General features: G+C 44.1%; 1 protein-coding gene across 7 annotated transcripts in view; it reads left to right on the forward strand.

The window, feature by feature from the left end:
- Nucleotides 1–17,725, forward strand: part of HECW1 (HECT, C2 and WW domain containing E3 ubiquitin protein ligase 1) — a 180,114-nt gene that overhangs the window by 112,888 nt on the left and 49,501 nt on the right. For 4 of the 7 annotated variants that reach the window (XM_053409587.1, XM_053409585.1, XM_053409588.1 and 1 more), the window contains 4 exons: nt 5,020–5,162; nt 5,765–5,865; nt 7,372–8,736; nt 13,318–13,419. In XM_053409587.1, the coding sequence (XP_053265562.1) occupies nt 5,020–5,162; nt 5,765–5,865; nt 7,372–8,736; nt 13,318–13,419 (1,711 nt within the window). The remainder of the gene's footprint in view (nt 1–5,019; nt 5,163–5,764; nt 5,866–7,371; nt 8,737–13,317; nt 13,420–17,725) is intronic. The other 3 variants (XM_053409589.1, XM_053409591.1, XM_053409592.1) reach the window with 2 other exon arrangements.

Consider the following 17,725-nt stretch of genomic DNA (forward strand, 5'->3'; position numbering starts at 1 on the left):
AAACCTTACATTTGTCCCTACTGAAATTCATTCTGTTAGCTTGGACCCAGTTTTCAAATTGTTCAAGGTCATTTTTAATTCTGATTCTGTCTTCTGCAGCATTAGCTACCCCTCACAATTTGGTGTCATCTGCGAATTTGATGAGCATCCCCTAAATTCTGTATTTTCCATGCTGCACTTGCAGGTAAATTTACATCAGTCACAACAGTATTGAGCAGGAGATCAAGAGTCAGTTGTTTCTTTTATTAGCAAGTGCTGTAACTATAAATAGACCACTCAAGCTAGATTTAGCTCCCAGCACAAGCATCTTGGACAGCAAACCAAGTATCCCCCCTGTCTTTTTCTTTCACTCTTAGCTTTTCTCTCACCATGAGCACACACCTGCATGCAAAGGCATTTGACATCTCTTCTAAGAAAACTGGAGGTGACATGAGTGTTGTATTGCTGTAGTATTGAAAGTAGGCCAGGTCAGGTAAGGACAGCAAGCTGAACAGTTACAAGTTCCCCATTTTCCTCTGCTCATCATGTTTCCATTAACTCCCCAGAAATAAGAACTGAGTGATTTCTTCATTCCTGAAATCAGCTGGAATAAACAGGGAGCAGAACTCGTGCGCTTCGCTTCATGTTGGGTTGGGCATCTGTTTTACCTCCTCCCCCATCATTCAGCAAACACTCAGAAACAGCCATTAACTTTTGGAAACAAGACTAACATCTCTGAGCTCGGGGGGGGGGGGTCTTTTTTAAGTGAAATCACAATAAAGAATTTGATTTTGTTATTGGATTTCTTAAATTGGGACTGTAGAAAGTGTCTAAAAATGGAAATAGAATGTCTTGAAAGGAATGGGGAACAGATAGTGTTGCTCACAATTAAATTTAAAATATTTTTAAAACCCTAGTCAGGACTGGCTGGGTGCAGAAGAGGGTGGCAGGCACTAGCTGGGAAACCCCAAGAGAAGGAGGCTCTGAGCCGGGGGGGGGGGTAGCGGGACAACAAAGAGCGGTCAGAGGGCAAAGAGGGAGCAAACTTGGTGATGGTGTCAGAAGCTGAAGAGGCAACAGGGTTTAGGGAGCAGGAAGAGGCTGTGGGCTGTCTGGAGTCAGAGGTGGGGGGGGGCAGGAATTGGGTTGAACAACCATTCTTGGGATGCAGAGATTACATGCTTTAAATGTGTGGTGTGTGCACAGCCTGTTGCTTTAGTCAGCAAGGCTGTTCTTGAATATTCCACATAATTTAATGTTACATTTCTATTTTAGTTTTGTCTCTGGAAGTACTTGAGTGTATATGCGACATAACTATGAGGCCTTTAAGGTTATATCTCAACAGCTTTAGCATAAATCCTGATCATTTGTGAAGTGATTTCACCAGTAGTTTTTGAGCTGCATACTTCTGTTCTCTGGTCTACTGTCTGGAGAATAGGATGGCCCCTAAAAATACCTTTTGGTCATTCCTGTGCTAGGCTATTGATGTGCACGTGTTCACATCCTACCATTCATGCATGCAAAGTTTAGAACCAGCCCTTTCAAACATCAATCACTTACGATGATTAGTTTAAGGAGCTGAGATCCAAATTAAAAGGATGCTGCAACCTGAATAATTGAAAAGGCACAAGCAAGGAAATGGAAGAATTATAATCTAATGCTAGCTTCATGAAGTCAGGTTCCCCCCCCCCCGCCCCCATAATCATGCACACACAAGCACACAGCAAGCTCTTAGTATGAATTATTCATTGCAACATACCTCTGTGCGCTCGAGGGTACCATATAATTCTTAATTGGTTTTTTATATAAAAAGAATTTCATGGATATGCAGCCTAACTGCTACAGGGAGAAAAACTGGCTATTTGATCTGAATTGCCAAATAATAGGCAAACAAAAGAAGCAAGGTGTATTTTAGCATGTGGCGTTAACTAGCTATTTACATTAGCTGATTGCAGCAGAAAAGTGAATGAGAGCCCCAAAACCTAGAGATGCATTAGCTGCTCTGGTTGGAATCAAAGGACTGGATTTCTGAGCTAATTAAGGTAAGGTACCCCTGCCCGTACGGGCCAGTCTTGACAGACTCTAGGGTTGTGCGCCCATCTCACTCAAGAGGCCGGGGGCCAGCGCTGTCCGGAGACACTTCCGGGTCACGTGGCCAGCGTGACATCGCTGCTCTGGCAAGCCAGAGCCGCACACGGAAACGCCGTTTACCTTCCCGCTAGTAAGCGGTCCCTATTTATCTACTTGCACCCGAGGGTGCTTTCGAACTGCTAGGTTGGCAGGCGCTGGGACCGAGCAACGGGAGCGCACCCCGCTGCGGGGATTCGAACCGCCGACCTTTCGATCGGCAAGCCCTAGGCGCTGAGGCTTTTACCCACAGCGCCACCCGCGTCTCTGAGCTAATTAGGATGCAACAAAATAAGGTCCCTGGTAATATGGGGCAGAGCAGTATTGGTGGGTGAGAGATGCTTCATTTTTCCTGCAGCCACCAGTTCTTTCCTGCAGATCTGTCCTTGATATTTTAATACAGAGCTGGCTCCCTAGTGGGAAGAAACCTTGCATGGGATGGATGGGGGCAGAATGGCTGTCAGGGGTATTTGTAGGTGAGAGTAGGCAGGTGCATGAAAGGCTGAGGACCTCTGTTCCTTCCCATTATTCTCTCCTGCATAGGCTGTGATCATTCTACCCCCATCCATCCCATGAGGCAAACTTGTATTTGGGAAATGTGTGTTTACCAGCAAGCTATACAGTCCTTTCTTTCCATGGTAAAGGGCAATGGATTTGGATGTGGTCAGTATGAGGGGCTGGTGCTGCAAGCAGGAAAAGAAATTGAGCCTCAGAGTTTTCTTGGATTGAATTTGCTATGCTGTTGTACATGGAGTCAGTTTTTCCAATGAATTTAATAAATGGACCTGAATTTTCAGAGTAACTAATGGTTTAGGCTTTTTCTTTTTATTTTGAAGTGACCAACACGGCCAGAGGTGCCACCTTGGGCCAAAGATTTGGAGAGACATTGTAGTATCATGCACACATGTGATGCACGCCAGGGACGTCACATGTGTGGGACGCAGCATCAGGAGGAGGCACATTATTGGGAAGAGGCCTTGCCCAGCACTGCCCAGCTTCAATGACCGTGGCTCCTTCTCTCGTGCTCAGGAGGAGCTTGCCTTTGATGCTGCACGGTGCTCGGCTCAGTGATTCAGCCTCCTGCCCCTCAATATTGGGGGGCTAAGCCCCCTGCTATGGAATACAGTGGTACCTCTGCTTACGTACTTAATTCATTCTGGAGGTCCGTTCTTAACCTGAAACTGTTCTTAACCTGAAGCACCACTTTAGTTAATGGGGCCTGCTGCTGCCGCCACGCAATTTCTGTTCTCATCCTGAAGCAAAATTCTTAACCTGAGGTACTATTTCTAGGTTAGCGGAGTCTGTAACCTGAAGCATATGTAACCTGAAGCATATGTAACCCGAGGTACCACTGTACTGAAGAAGCTGATGACGCCTCCACCCTCTAGATGTGGTGTACCTGAACATGGTACACTCAATGGACTGGATTTCTAACACTCCCCCCCCCAAAAATGTGTTGCTTCTCAGTTCCCAGTGCCTGTATGGTTTTTAGTCTCCTACCCCAGTCTTTGTCCAGTTGATAGGCCAGTGTTATTTAGAAAATACATCAGATGGTTGCTCCATCATGCTTATGTAATTAATGTTGGGAGCATTAATCGATATCCTTGAGAGTATGACTGCATGGACAGCAAAACAAGAGGGACTGTGTTAGGGACCAGTTTGATGCGGAGGAAGGGTGGGAGGAACCAGCTGGGAAACCACCAAGGGAAGAAGGCCCAGAGCGCGGGGAGTGGTGGTGGGACAACGATGGGTAGTCAGAGGGAGAAGGCTGGGAAGAGGAGGTGTTGGAAGCTGAAGAGGTAACAGGGCTTAGTGAGCTGGGAGAGTCTGTGGCTGAGAGATATCTAGAATCAGAGCCAGAAGCTGAAGCAGGAGGGTGGGAGGAGAGAGGGCAACAGACACAGATGAGTCAGGCAGGCGTCTCCCATTTCTGCTACGACAAGCTCCCCTCCCCTCTTGTCTCTTGGAACCAGAAGAGGCAAGAAACAGGTGAAGTAGCAACAGGCTGCATGCAGATGCAGTTTCTGATTGCTTGGGGAAAGCCCTGGAGAAGAGGGGACGTAGACAGCTGTGGGGAGGTGGGGCCTTTCAGTCTCAGCAACTGATTTTCATGGAATAAGACCATCAAGGATGAACTGCTGTGTTCATTAGGCTTGACAGTCAACCAAGTCTGTGGAGATTGTGTTTTTGCTCAAAATAAGAGAGTTAAATCTAACTTGGGACAGGATTGTTTTATTGCCGGCTCGCTCTTTGACACACTGGTACTCTATGCTGGTGAGTACTGTATTCTTCCAACTGACACCTCCACATGGCTGCTGTGATTTGGTATCTTGCCTCCATGGTTTACATAACCAGCCCCATACAGAAGTACAAGGTGTCACAAATGGTAGGAAGCTAACTCAGCCTAACTCAATACCACCTTCAGGGTTCCAGTCATGGATCTCTCTCAGCCTTGCCTGCAGATTCCAGAATTAAACTTGGTTCCTTTTACATGCCAAGTGTTGCCACTGAGTTCTGGCCTTTCTCAGAGGTACCGCCATGTGGGTTGTGGCCTGCCTAAAACAGTTCCTGATCATTCCTGGGGCACTTGTATGAGGCAACATATATATGATCTGGCCTTAATTGTAACTTTATGAACTACAGCTTGTTCCCCCAACAAGGATGCAAATCTGAAACACTCTGTGAAACACAAATCTGAAACACTTTGTGTGAGGCACTGACCTCAAGCCTCTGCTTTTCAGACTTTTGGGAAATGTTCAATTGGATGTTGTGGTCTGTTTTCATAGTTTCTCCTGGGATTTATTAGATTGCTGGATATAGATAACTAGATATATGTGCCCCAGAGATAGTTGGGTCAGAACCAGCACAGCCCACCTCTAAGCTGTCTACCGTTTCTTGCGTTTTCTTTTGTAGCTTTTCAGCTTTGTCTCCCTGCCCACTGATGTCCTGGAAATAGAGGTGAAGGACAAGTTTGCAAAGAGTCGGCCGATCATTAAGCGCTTCTTGGGGAAGCTTTCCATGCCAGTGCAACGGCTCCTGGAGAAACATGCCATTGGGTAACCCTCTGAGCACGGCTCTCTGCTCTTTAAGTGTTGATGAAAAAGAGAGCAACTATTGCTTTATGTCATAAAAAACATTGTGCTATTTTTGCTTTTGGGAAGCAGTTGCTCTACTTATGTATGCAGGTGCTTTTACCTTAGGCTGGCCTGTGGCTGTAATAAAGATTTGACTTGACTATATTAATGACCATTTATTGTCTGGGTTGCGATATATTTTTTTAAAAAACCAGAATATATAATGCTGAAAATTTTGTTGTGGATGATGATGATGATTTATTAAATTTATATGCTGCCCTTCATCCAAGGGGGTTTACAGTATAAAAACACAAAAATACATAGCCTGGGGCCAAAGTAGACATTACTTAAGGTGCATGTAATCATTTAACGTGCCTTTTTTTGTGGGGGGTGGGGAGGTATTGAGCTAGGTTTTACTTAGAGTAAACCCATTGAAATTAATGAACATGAATAAGTTAAGTTCATAAATAATGCATATTATAAATAAATAAATAAATAAATAAATAAATAATACAAGTTAATTGCAGTGAATGAAAGTGCTGTAGTAATAACATTCTTGTAAGCACGGCCTTGTTTTCTTACAGTGACAGGGTTGTCAGCTACACTTTGGGACGAAGGCTGCCAACAGACCATGTCAGTGGCCAGCTACAGTTTCGATTTGAGATAACTTCTTCAATCCACCCAGGTATTCTTCCACAGTGTTGCTTTCTGTATTGCTTGACTTAACATATGCCTAGTTCAGAAAGTTACCTAAACCATTGTTCAGATGATTGGGAAGGAACCATGATAGGCTTACCTCTCTTTCTTCCCATTCATACACAAAAGAAGAAGAGAAAAAGCTTCTGTCTTCACTTAGAACAAACCACAGTTCCTCATTATTCATAGCTCAGGGAACTGTGGTTTGTTCTAAGCAGAAGTTAACAAACCATGATCTGAAACCATGGCTTGAGGCTGGTTTGGTTGAAATAAGCTACAGTAACCTGAGTTTGTATGCAGTGGGGAACTGTGGCTGCCATTCTTTCATGCTTCTGGTGTGTCAGGGACTGGCAGGATGCTGACAAGTGTGCACCGGGGGGGCTGGAGTTGGACTCAAGAAACGGGAGCAGTGATTTATGGGAACCTGTACTAGCCAGGAGGCAAGAGTCAGAGGCAAGGGAAGCTTCAGAGCTGGAGGGTGGAGCACAGGATGGATCAGAAGAAGAGGAGGAAGAGACAGGTCAGGCAAGTGAAGGTCCAGGTGCTTCCTCACCCTCGCCTGCACCACTATTTCCCAGAACCAGGAGGGGATTGAAGAAGAAAGAGCAGAGGCAGATTCCACACAGGCGTAGTCTACATGAACACAGCCTGTTGGAGGAAGAGACAAGCTGGGGGGGGGGCATAGCCTCCTTTTGTTGCAACTGCTTCATAGAACACAGACCTGAGAATAACTGGGTATTTGGAGCTGTGGAAACTACTGTTAAATGTCAGGGTTGACAATAACTACCTGCCATGTACATCCCTTTGACTGGGGAGAGCCCTTACATGGTGTGAGGAGGAGGAAAAGATGGTAGGGTGAGCATTCCTAGTCGCCTTTACCATTTGCATTTTATATATTTTCTAAGCAAAAGGGCATAGTAATTGCTTGACATAATCATTTCAAATATTGACTTAGAAGTAAATGGAGCCATTAAACCCACACAGGAGAATATACTTTAATAATATACCGTATGACATTTTAATTTTTAGAAATTGTGCATCACACAGCATATGCTTATGCCTGTGTGAATATGCAAAAGGATAGTAACAAGAAGTTAACCTCATGCATAAAACAAACAGATAAATTGTCTTTTATTTCTTGTTTACTTTTCTTGCATGCAAAACCAGAAAGATGGACCATTCTTGCCTCAATAAATATGGTACAGGCAACAACTGTTTTGCGTGGGGGTTGCGGTTCTTACCCCCATGCGTGTCTGTGGAGTGCATATAATTTTAGGCTGTGGGGGAGTTTAATCTGGGTGTGGGGGAGTTTAACCACCCTGCTGTTAATGATATATGTGATGTGGCCTTTATTCCTGAGCATGCCTCAATTGAGAAGCATCTTACCTATTTCTGTTTAGGTTACAATAGCACAAGCCAATGTGATACCTCTGCACATGATTCAGCAAACGGCTTTGCTTGCTTAAGTAACACCTTTCCTTCATGTTCCCAACAGATGATGAAGAGGTCTCTATTACTGCAGATCCTGAGTCAGCGGATTTCCAGGAAAGCACCATGAATATCTCAGCAGAGGATATCCTTGGTGAGCCTCCGTGCACCAGCACCGTGAGCTCAGAAAGTGCAGTTCCAGAGAAGCTAAATGGATACCCAGTGATCTACATCAATGTTGATAGCTCTGGTGCTGGGGAGCTCACCCTGAACAGCTTCCTAAAAGAAGAGCTAGCAGGAAATGGGGAGGCTGACGCAGTGCCAGCAGACACGGCTGATCCCTTGGAATCCATCCCAGGGGAAATGATGCCTTCCCTGAGTGCTATGGACCTCACTGAGCAGCTGGCTCTGTTGGCATGCACACCCCCTGAATCTGAAGTTAGGGAAAACAATAAAGTCAATTCTGTTACACAGGGAGACAACGACATCTTTGCCAGCATAGAAGCCTTATCAATTGATGAGGTGAGTGGGGAAATGCAAGCTCTCAAGGATCTAGAGAAGAGTCAGGATGATGAGGGAGCTTCAGCCCAGGAGGAAGAAGAAGACAATGATGAGGAAAAGGAGAAGAACAAGCTGCAGCTGAGGACCACAGCGAAAAGGAAGAACAGGCCTTGCTCCTTGCCTGTGTCAGAACTTGAGACAGTGATTGCGTCTGCCTGTGGAGAGCCTGAGACCCCACGTACACACTACATAAGAATACACAATCTCCTCCACAGCTTGCCTTCAGCCCAGATGAGCAGTGATGATGGAGAAGGGGAAGAGGAACAAGGCAGTGTGGTAGAGAATGATGAAGAGCTGACAGTCAGGGAAGTGTCAGAGAAAGACATGGCCAGCGAGACTGAAACAGTCTTGGCAGAAGCTCCCCACGAAAGCAGAGTGGAAGAGGCCTCCATGGAGCACCTAGCTGACTTAAATGAACAACAGCTGGATGGTGAAGGGCCCAGAACGGAAAGTGAGAGTGAACTGAGTCCTAGGCCTAATGGTGATGCCGAGTGCGAAATGTGCGACACTTCCTGCTACAGCCCGTCTTGCTACAGCACTTCCTGTTACAGCACTTCCTGCTACAGTACTTCCTGCTACAGCACCTCTGGCCAGGACAGCACCAACCGGTTCTCAAGTCATACCCGATTCTCTTCTGTTGACAGTGCAAAGATTTCTGAGAGCACAGTTTTTTCTTCACAGGATGATGAGGAAGAGGAGAACAGTGCTTTTGAGTCAGTGCCAGACTCGGTGCAAAGCCCTGAGCTTGACAGGGAGCAGGGGGATGGCTCTGCCCATTGGCCTGAGGAATTGGTAGCTCGTGGAGTGAATCTGCCAAGAACAGCAGAAAGCGTAGAGTCTCCAGTAGCAGGCCCCAGCAACAGAAGAGAAGGTTAGACTTGGAGGAGCAATACCTTGATTATCTATATTAGGCATTATGAGAGATAACTAATGACCAAGGTCTGGTCAGTTTTGTTGGGCAGTACTTGACACCCTGCTTGGGGGGAAAGAAACAGGAATTAAGTGTTCTTACACGGTCAGTTTATTTTTGATGTGACACTGGTGGTAGGCACAAACGATGCATCAGCTGGATTCTCTTGGTCACGTTCATAAATGAGTTCCTGCACACTTAACCTATATGTTGTGCATGTCACTGTAGGGAAGCTTAGGATTGCCACTTTGCAACCTGGACACCAAACACATAACTTTAAATCACCTGGTTCTGTGGGAGACAAAGCAGCTGTGCCTCTTCTCACCACTTCCCTCCTTGGTCGTGAGGTCCATCTCTGCTCCCTCACTGCTACGTGACACACCTGCAGTCCTACCCCTACAGAAAATAAGAGCTGTGTGGGGAGTACAAGACCAGAGAGGGAGGTGGTGGGAGGATTTGTGGTTGCTTCATTGCCTGGACCACCAGGAGATTTAAAAACATGTCTAGTTCAGAATCAGTAGTCCCTTCATAGCACTCCTTTTTTCAGTGGGGCTTTTTCCTGGTTTATATAAAAAATATTTCATTTCACCTCAGGTGTGTGTGTGTGTGTGGATGAGGAGAGAGAGTTAGTGCATGGGGAGGGCTACATCCTCATCTGGTGTATTAAGCTGCTGCAGTGTGCAGCATGTGAGGATCTCGCTCAGTAGGACTTCGTGTGCCAACATCTAAATCTCTCTTTGTATTTGAAGTAGTTTCAGACTCTACCAGTCATGTCACTTCTTGGCAAAACATTTAATTGTGGGGGGCAGTGTAAAAAGGGCTTCTTGTGTTGAATCAAGCCTATGCCGTATCATTGTGGTGAAATGCTAATTTCCACAGTTAGATGAAAATGGCATGCTTATGCTTCATCTTTCAACCACTCCTTTCCTTCTGTCCCCTTTGCAGAAGCAAAAATAACCTCAAATTTCATTTGATTTAGGCATTCAAAGCAACTTGATTTGCATTGTACTTGTGCACTGAGCTTTTTTGATATTTTGTAAATTTTGTTTGCTGTCTTGACTTTGCTTTTGTTGGGGGGGAGGCAGGGCACACATTTTCAAAATAGTAAAAAATTAGCATAGATTGCAGCCTTTGCTTTTGGTTAGTTGAAAAAAGAACATGGTGGATAATCCCTACAGCAGGCCCTCCTGGTGTTTTGGAACTACAACTCCCATCATCTCTAGCTAATAGGACCAGTGCTCAGGGATGATGGGAATTGTAGTCCCAAATCATCTGGAGGGTCGAGTTTGCCTATGCCTGCTCTACAGGTTTTCATATATCGTGTAAAGCAGAGCTTTCCAAACTGTGTGCCACGACATGTTAGTGTGTCAGCTGCAGTGTGTAGGTGTGTCACCCGAATGTTCCCTGCGCTCCCCACAGGGCTGGAAAGGGGTTAGTTTAACCTCTGGTTTGCTAGTAAAACTGAATTACTGTGTTGCGAAATGATGCACATCTAAAAAGTTTGTAACCAACATGAAAAGTTTGGGAAAGTTTGGTGTAGAGCATGAGTCACACAAGGCATTTCTGAGCCACACAAGCTCTGTTGATGATCACATTATGTGAGCCAGGTAATCCCAGAGATGGACAGTCACAACTCCTGTGATTGTAGTAACAGTTAGACGCTGTAGAGAAGCTGGCTGCCCCCAGCTGCATGTGGCTGGTTATTGCTGGAAGAGAATCATGAACTAGCAAGTCAAATCCTATTCCCTTATGTGCCAGCACAACCAGATCAGCACAACCACATGATTGGGTGATTCGTTCACCATGTTTTCTCCCCAGGAATGCCTACCCAGGAAAGTGTGGGGCTGCTTGTGTAGCATAAAATGTGTTTATGGATTTGCTCTGAAACCATTGTGTGGCTACTCCCCACACAGGGCCGGCCCACCCATGATCCACAGGGCCTCCAAGGACTGCATCTCCATGGTGGCAGCAATGGCTGTGGCATGCTCCTTGAAGGCCTCGAATCTCCAGCCTTCTCAGAAGCCACCCCTCTACAGCAGCCTCTTGGGGAATAGGAAGCGCAGCTGGTCTCCTCCCACCCCATGGAGGAAATTGCAGGGGCTGCCCTCTGGGGTCTTCTGCGCTCCACACCCACCCAGCTTGATTCAAAGTGGGGGGGCCTTTCCCCCACAATGACTTTTGATTCCCAGTTCAGCTGTTGGGCAAGGTTGATTTGATTTCCCCAATTGTTCCCAATGTAGATCTTCACTCTCTTCTTCTCTGGTGGTGGGGTGTGTGTGCCATTTTGTAGTTTGCCTTAGGCACCAAAACATCTTGGGCCCACACCATCATCAGCCCAATTTTCTGAAGGTTAATCCTAGGACAGGAAGGAGCTTGTAGCACAACTCCTGCCACAAGACTCGGGAATTCTTACATTATCACAGTGGCTCCCAGGCCAACTTAGAGGCTTGCACCAATATTCTCTTAAGTGTGCCTTTCTCCCCCATTCTGTGCTCAGCCCACACCGGAAAGTGGACATCTTCCTCCTTGATCATTCATGGCTCACTGACTTGAAAGGGCAGGTGAACAGACAGCAGGGAGGATGAAGAGCAGGGCCAGGAGACTACAAGGACAGGCAGTGGACCACACCATTGTGGCACACCACTGACCCTTGACACTGGCCATCAAAGCAGTAAAATTAAAATCCAGCCTCATATGATTAGATACCTTTAGTTAGATGGAGGTAAGGTGGTAAGTAAAAGAGCAGCAGAAAGGAAGCCTGATTTTGGTGACCTAGTAGTAAACTTGAATAAAGGTATTAGTTCTCTAGGAACTTGCAGTAAGCTTTAAAATACCAAATTTTCCCAGCATGTAAACAAGTGTGACTTATATACATTCATCAATGGCTTTTGCTTGGGACATTTCTTTTTGTGGTTGTGATACCACTGAAGATCAGAGAACTATATATAAAATTGTGGAGGGTTGTTTTTCTTAAATCTGGCTCAATTTTTTTCTGGACAGTGTATTCAAACTGATTTTTATTAGGAAACCAAAACCAAATATTTTGTTAAATTCATGCTTTAAATTGTTTTTACGTGGAATTAAGTGTGTACATTTTACTTATTCAAACCAGGGTCATTTGAATTTTCCATTTTGTTTTGGCTGCAGTCCTAAAAGCCACCTAAAATTATTTGCAGAGTAACGCAAACCCCGTGGTCTGTGCTGCTGGAGGGGGTTGGGGGCAGCAGCGTGGGCTCTGCCACCACGGGGAGCCTCGTTGCAGCTGTGGAAAGTGGGGTGAATGGGAACACTACCGCTGGTGCTGTTCCATCCAGCACTTGCCAGCATTAGGTCCCAAAATGGATTGTGAGGATAGAGCACAGGCAGCCATCGACCTGCTGGGTCCTAAGCAGTGCCATCCCTCCGAGTTCCTGGGGTTCCCGCCAGCTCCTGGCTGGCACAGCACCAAGTAAATTAACCTTCCCCACCACCTTCTGCCCTGGCCAGTGTGAGGGTTTGGGATGCAGCACTTGCCCCACCACTGCACTTGGCCCTGCTGCTTCCCAGCCAAGGTTTGGATTGCTATTGAGTTTCTCTAACATCAGTTAGATGGCTGATAAATTATGGTTTTAAGAAGTATAACCTTATTTTCTGCACCCCCCACCCCCCAATAATCTCAGTCCTGTAGCTGGAAAGATTCTGACATTAAAAAATGTCCAAGTTTCATTTTGGTTAAAAATGGTATGATGACATTACAACTACCCTAAGTTTATTATTATTATTATTATTATTATGTACCCCTGTTCTAAAACATAATAAAATGAGGGTAAATGACAAGCAATGGGATAAAACTGTTGATTCTGTGGGGTTTGAAAAATGTTCACTGAACCCTTGAATCCAATAAGAACTTGGTTATGTGTTTAAGTTCTCAAAATAAGAATGGTATATTACTACAAGATGGTTGCAGCATCTCAAAGGGACTCTAGTGATAGCAGAACTTTATGAGTGACAGTTTGCTCAGATTATGGAGGCAAGAATACCTGCACTGAATGTTAGTATTCAGAAAATACTTCCATTTTGCTTTGGGCTCTACACTTCATCTCTTCTCTATCTTATCTCAGGTCCCCCTATGTTCCTTTTGGCTGTCTTTGTCTCAGCTCACTCCCTCTTGTTCACTTACCCTTCTCTCGCTTTCTTCTCTCTCTCTCTCTCTCTCTCTCTCTCTCTCTCTCTCTCTCTCTCCCCCTCTCTCTCCTCTTATTTAATTTATAGCTGGAGAGGTCAGGGACTGAACCAAACCCATCAGTCCTTAGTTGGGTTTACATTGTAAGTCATCAATCCTTACTATGCAGTGACTCACAAAATCTTCCTTTTGACTTCATATTTCAATAGCTCTTTGCCTTGCACATTATTTTCAAAGAGGGCTTGAGGCAGCTAATACACCAGATTGCTGTTAGCCCTTATCTGAAGTTCTTCCAGTCATTTGTGTTTATAGCAGTGCATTTGTAACCACTGTGTGGCACCCATGAATGAACATGAACATCTTGACTGTCTTATCCATAGGTGATTGCCCTTTACTCCATAATTCTCAGCCAATCAACCAGCTTCCCTCCATGAGGTCTGACCACCATCACTACCCAGCCATTGATGAACCTCTTCCGCCAAGTAAGCTTTAGTTTCTTAAAAATATACTACTTTTTTCAACTCAAGTTTTCCTGTTTATCTGAAGGGTACATATAACTAGGCAGTTTGGAAAAACCCTGAAGAAAGTTCACCTGTCGTTCTGAAACGCTTTTGATTCCTCCAGAATTACTGTATGAGGAATGAACCTCCAGATTTGTTTAAAATTTCGCTTTAAGCAATTGAAGTTGCTGAAACTGAGAAGCCAAGTCAGAGCCAACAGCTTTGTGAACTGAAAGAGGTAGGCAGTTCAAACAGGTAATCGAGCATCTGGTGCAAACTGCTGCTTCCTGTCCCCTTGTAGGCAATGGAAACATAAGCATATCCAACCAGTATTGTACTAATTGGACTGCCTACCATGTACTTCCAGGCTCAGTTCAAGGTTTTGGTTTTGATCCATAAAGTCCTTCACAGGACGGGGCCAACCCATCTGAAGGACGGTTTTTTCTGCAGAAGTCCACAGACTAGTTGTATTCAGGTGATCAATTCCAGCATTATAGGCCATCGTTGCAGGCAGTTAGAACTACATTAGCAAGAGGCAAGGTTTTCAGCAGAGTGACCCCCAGACTTTGCAATGATCAATGAGGTGGAGTACAATTTGGGCTGGTTTCTATAAAGCATCCAAGGTTTTGTTTGTTTTTTAAGCAGGCATTTGATTACAGTAAGCCTGCAACTTACACACATTTAACTTGTGTGCATTCAGCTTTAAAAGTGCATCAAAACTAAATAAATATAAAGGGGCAGAAAGGAGGCAGGGTTCCAGGGAAAATAACTTTGGCAATCCCACTTGCCATTGAACCCAATAGGCTTGGACTACGTGCGCTGCTCTGGTTTGCCAGAAGCGGCTTAGTCATGCTGGCCACTGTACGCTGTACACCGGCTCCCTCGGCCAATAAAGCGAGATGAGCGCTGCAACCCCAGAGTCGTCCGCGACTGGACCTTGCGGTCAGGGGTCCCTTTTTGGCTTTATGCATGATCCCCAGAATGTAACACCCATGTAAGTTGCTGGCTTACTGTTTTTTATTGGCATGTGTCCTGTTTTTATCATTGTTGCTTGCTGTTTTGTTTTATGGTTTTTTTCTTGAACTGTGGCAGTTTACCGTTTTTACAAGGACAGGGTTGATGGCCAGTATAGCAGAGGATTCGATAGGGTATACCTCTCTCCTGTGAAGGTGGAAGGAAGTGGAGCTCACACCATAAAAATTATCTTTAAAAATGCTCTATAATTTCATTTTAAATATTTTGTCTTCACTCCATCAGTGCATCCTGCACTTGATGCAAAACTTTCTTGAAAGTTCTCACAAACGTGCCTTGCAGAATTGAATCAGAGCTACTGTTCATTTCAGCTAGGTTTTTGAAGGAAGGCAGATCATGGCCTTGATGTGTTTAATAAATCTTCAGCTGTTTAAAAAAAAAGAAAAAAGATGAGGGCAAATATCTGGAGATAATTAATGTCACACTGAATAGGGTGGGTAATTTCTGGTTTTCAGCATTGTGATATATCACAAGCTAAACTGCAATATACCAATATATCATGATGTCTGAAATAAGGATGGAATAATGTAAAGGCAAAAGGGGTAATGTCTAAAACTACTTAGGGGTCTAAAACTGATAAATTTTTACTTACCTGTAACATAACTATATGTAACTGTTATTTTATAGTACAGATAATTTTTAAATTAGCACATTTTCTCAAAAATTAAAGCTGTAGCATATTAGTAGCATAGATATCAAAGGTAAAGTGAGAATGTTCCCTTAATTTTTTAAAATAACATTATTTGACAGACAGAAGGTCTGAAGATCTCAAAACCTGGGCAATTTCATTTGAGGGAATATACAGGTAGTCTGTCAGATCGCTTGGATCTGAGCCATAGAGGGTCTTACAGGTCACAACCAGCTCTTTGAATTGTGCCCAGAAACAGATGGTTTGCAGGGGAGCTGTTATGTAGCTTGAGAACTGTTATGGATGCTCCCTATAGCAGCCCCAGTAAACAATCTGGCAGAAGCCCCTCTGGAAGGAAGTAAAACAGTGCCTCCAAGTCCCTTCCCAGCAGGAGACCATTGGCCCAGAAGGATAACCATGGTCGATGCTACTGAAAGTCACTGAGAGGTCCAGCAGAACCAACAGGGACACACTCCTCCATCCAGTTATCAAGAAAGTGACCAAGGCGACCAAAGCCGTCTGTCTTATAACCACGTCTGAAACAAGATTGAAGTGGATCTAGATAATCAGTGTCCTCCAGAAACCCCTGGAGCTGAGATGGGATCCCAAAAATGGGATATTGAGATTGCCAGTGTGGAAGAGCTTTTTCAATAAAGGTCTTATAACGGCCTCCTTAAATGTGTGGTAGCTCTCACATTTCCTAGGATCCTGTACATCCTTGGACTGTGCAGACTGTAAAGTATTCATTAACAGATAGCATGTTAGTGGGGTGAAATTCCTGGAGTGGCAGTGACATTTCTGGGGCAGAGCTTGAATATTTATGTTTTGTCCTTCCGGGTTTATGCATTTTTCACCACTTTTAATATGCCTATTCTTTATAAGGAGTACCTAGCATCTTGCATTAACAAAAATGTCCAGTAGATGGCATACTCTGACCTGTAACACATAATACTGCTGTGATTTTTCAGGTCTAAAGATATTACTGCTTGGTTATAGAAAGTGCCCAGTGTGTTCAAAAACTAGGTAAAGTTTGCAAAGAAAGCTTTATGTTTCTGTTTTTAATCCAGTTACTTTGTTTTTGGTGACCTTCCTCCACTGGGCTATGGATGTTCCCTAAACTTCATCACTGGATTTGATTCTTACTTTGTTGATGCAGTAAAGCCAAGGGAAGCCTTCAGTGCCTGGAGCCTTAGCTGAAGTCTGCTGTAGATTAAGACAGAAGAAGGAAATAAGAGAAGTTCATATTATAGGCAAATATGTCTCTCCTCCAAAATCTTTCCCAACCACTTTGCAAGTGAAGGCAAATTAGATTTCAGATTACAGCCAGATGGCCTACTGTAGTTTAGGAAGAATGCTTATGTGGACTCTGTACCTAAATCTATGAAGATTCTATGGATTCCAGTTATTGTCGGTCCTAGGGGCCCTTGAATTCACCCTTCTACATTTTCATCTCATATTTTACTGATAGGTTTATTGACAGTGATTATTGTGGAGATTAATTGATATGAAATCCCAAGCATAGAAGTATAAACAACTAAAAGGTCTTTACTAATATATCCATTCATATCACTGAATCTTTAGTAGCTATATATTCTATGTCCCTGAACATGTTTGTCTTTCATGTGCCATGCCAACTGAATAGTTGCTGCCGGAATTGAATTATTCAGTTTTCCATTTGATTTGAAAGCCACATAGGGACGATAATTCTCAGCGGCATGAATTTTTAAAGCACATTTTTTTAACTACACACTGCAGCCTGATCTAAAGATTTTTCATTTTTCTGGCATTTGTAATATGCCTTTATTGCTTCCTGAGTAACTCACCCTTAAGCAGGGAGAATCTATTTTATATCTGAAGGTGTAAACATGGATTATCGTATGCTTGACTTGATGAAGAAAGATGTGCTTGTCTTAAAGTATTTTTCCAGTGAAAGCCAAGGAGGGATGGTTAGAATAAGACGAAATCTTCCTGAAAGGTCTAGGGTATGACCACTTGGGAGAATTCAAAGGACCACAGAATATTCACAACAGCTTTTCTGGGACCTGAGAGGCAAGAACTTACGTGTACCTTTCAAAACAAAGTAGCCTGATATAACCACTGACTCCATTCCAGTTAAAATTCAGTGCTGTTGAAACAAATAATCTTATTGCTGTCAGTGAGATTTAAGCTGTAATCCTAAACACACACTTATAGGGAACACGAACCATTGTACATAGTGGAGTATGCATAGGATGTGACTGAATAGCTGCAGTCCTAAATACACCTACTTCAGAATCATGCCCGGCTCTTTGGGACAGACTTCTGAGAAGACATGCATACAATCTGCTTGAAGTGATGCATAACTGGATTGTTGCCACTTTCTGCCACTGTGTCCCCATCATCTTGGCAGGTCCCCACCATGTTCTCCTTTTTAGCACTTGTATGTCAGCAAGCTCCTACGTCACTGGCTGGGCTGTTTCATATGCTATGTTTTTTCTACACACAAACTCTATGTTAAACATGAAATGGTCTTAACTCAGAGACCTTTCACAACTGCCTGTCTTCTTTGCAATACGTTGTCCATCTGCACTGTTGGACAGATCTTCAATGTTCACCAATTATGTGGGTACATGTACCATAATGTCTAGT

Source organism: Podarcis raffonei, chromosome 12, assembly GCF_027172205.1.
Source record: "Podarcis raffonei isolate rPodRaf1 chromosome 12, rPodRaf1.pri, whole genome shotgun sequence".
Taxonomy (NCBI): Eukaryota; Metazoa; Chordata; class Lepidosauria; order Squamata; family Lacertidae; genus Podarcis; species Podarcis raffonei.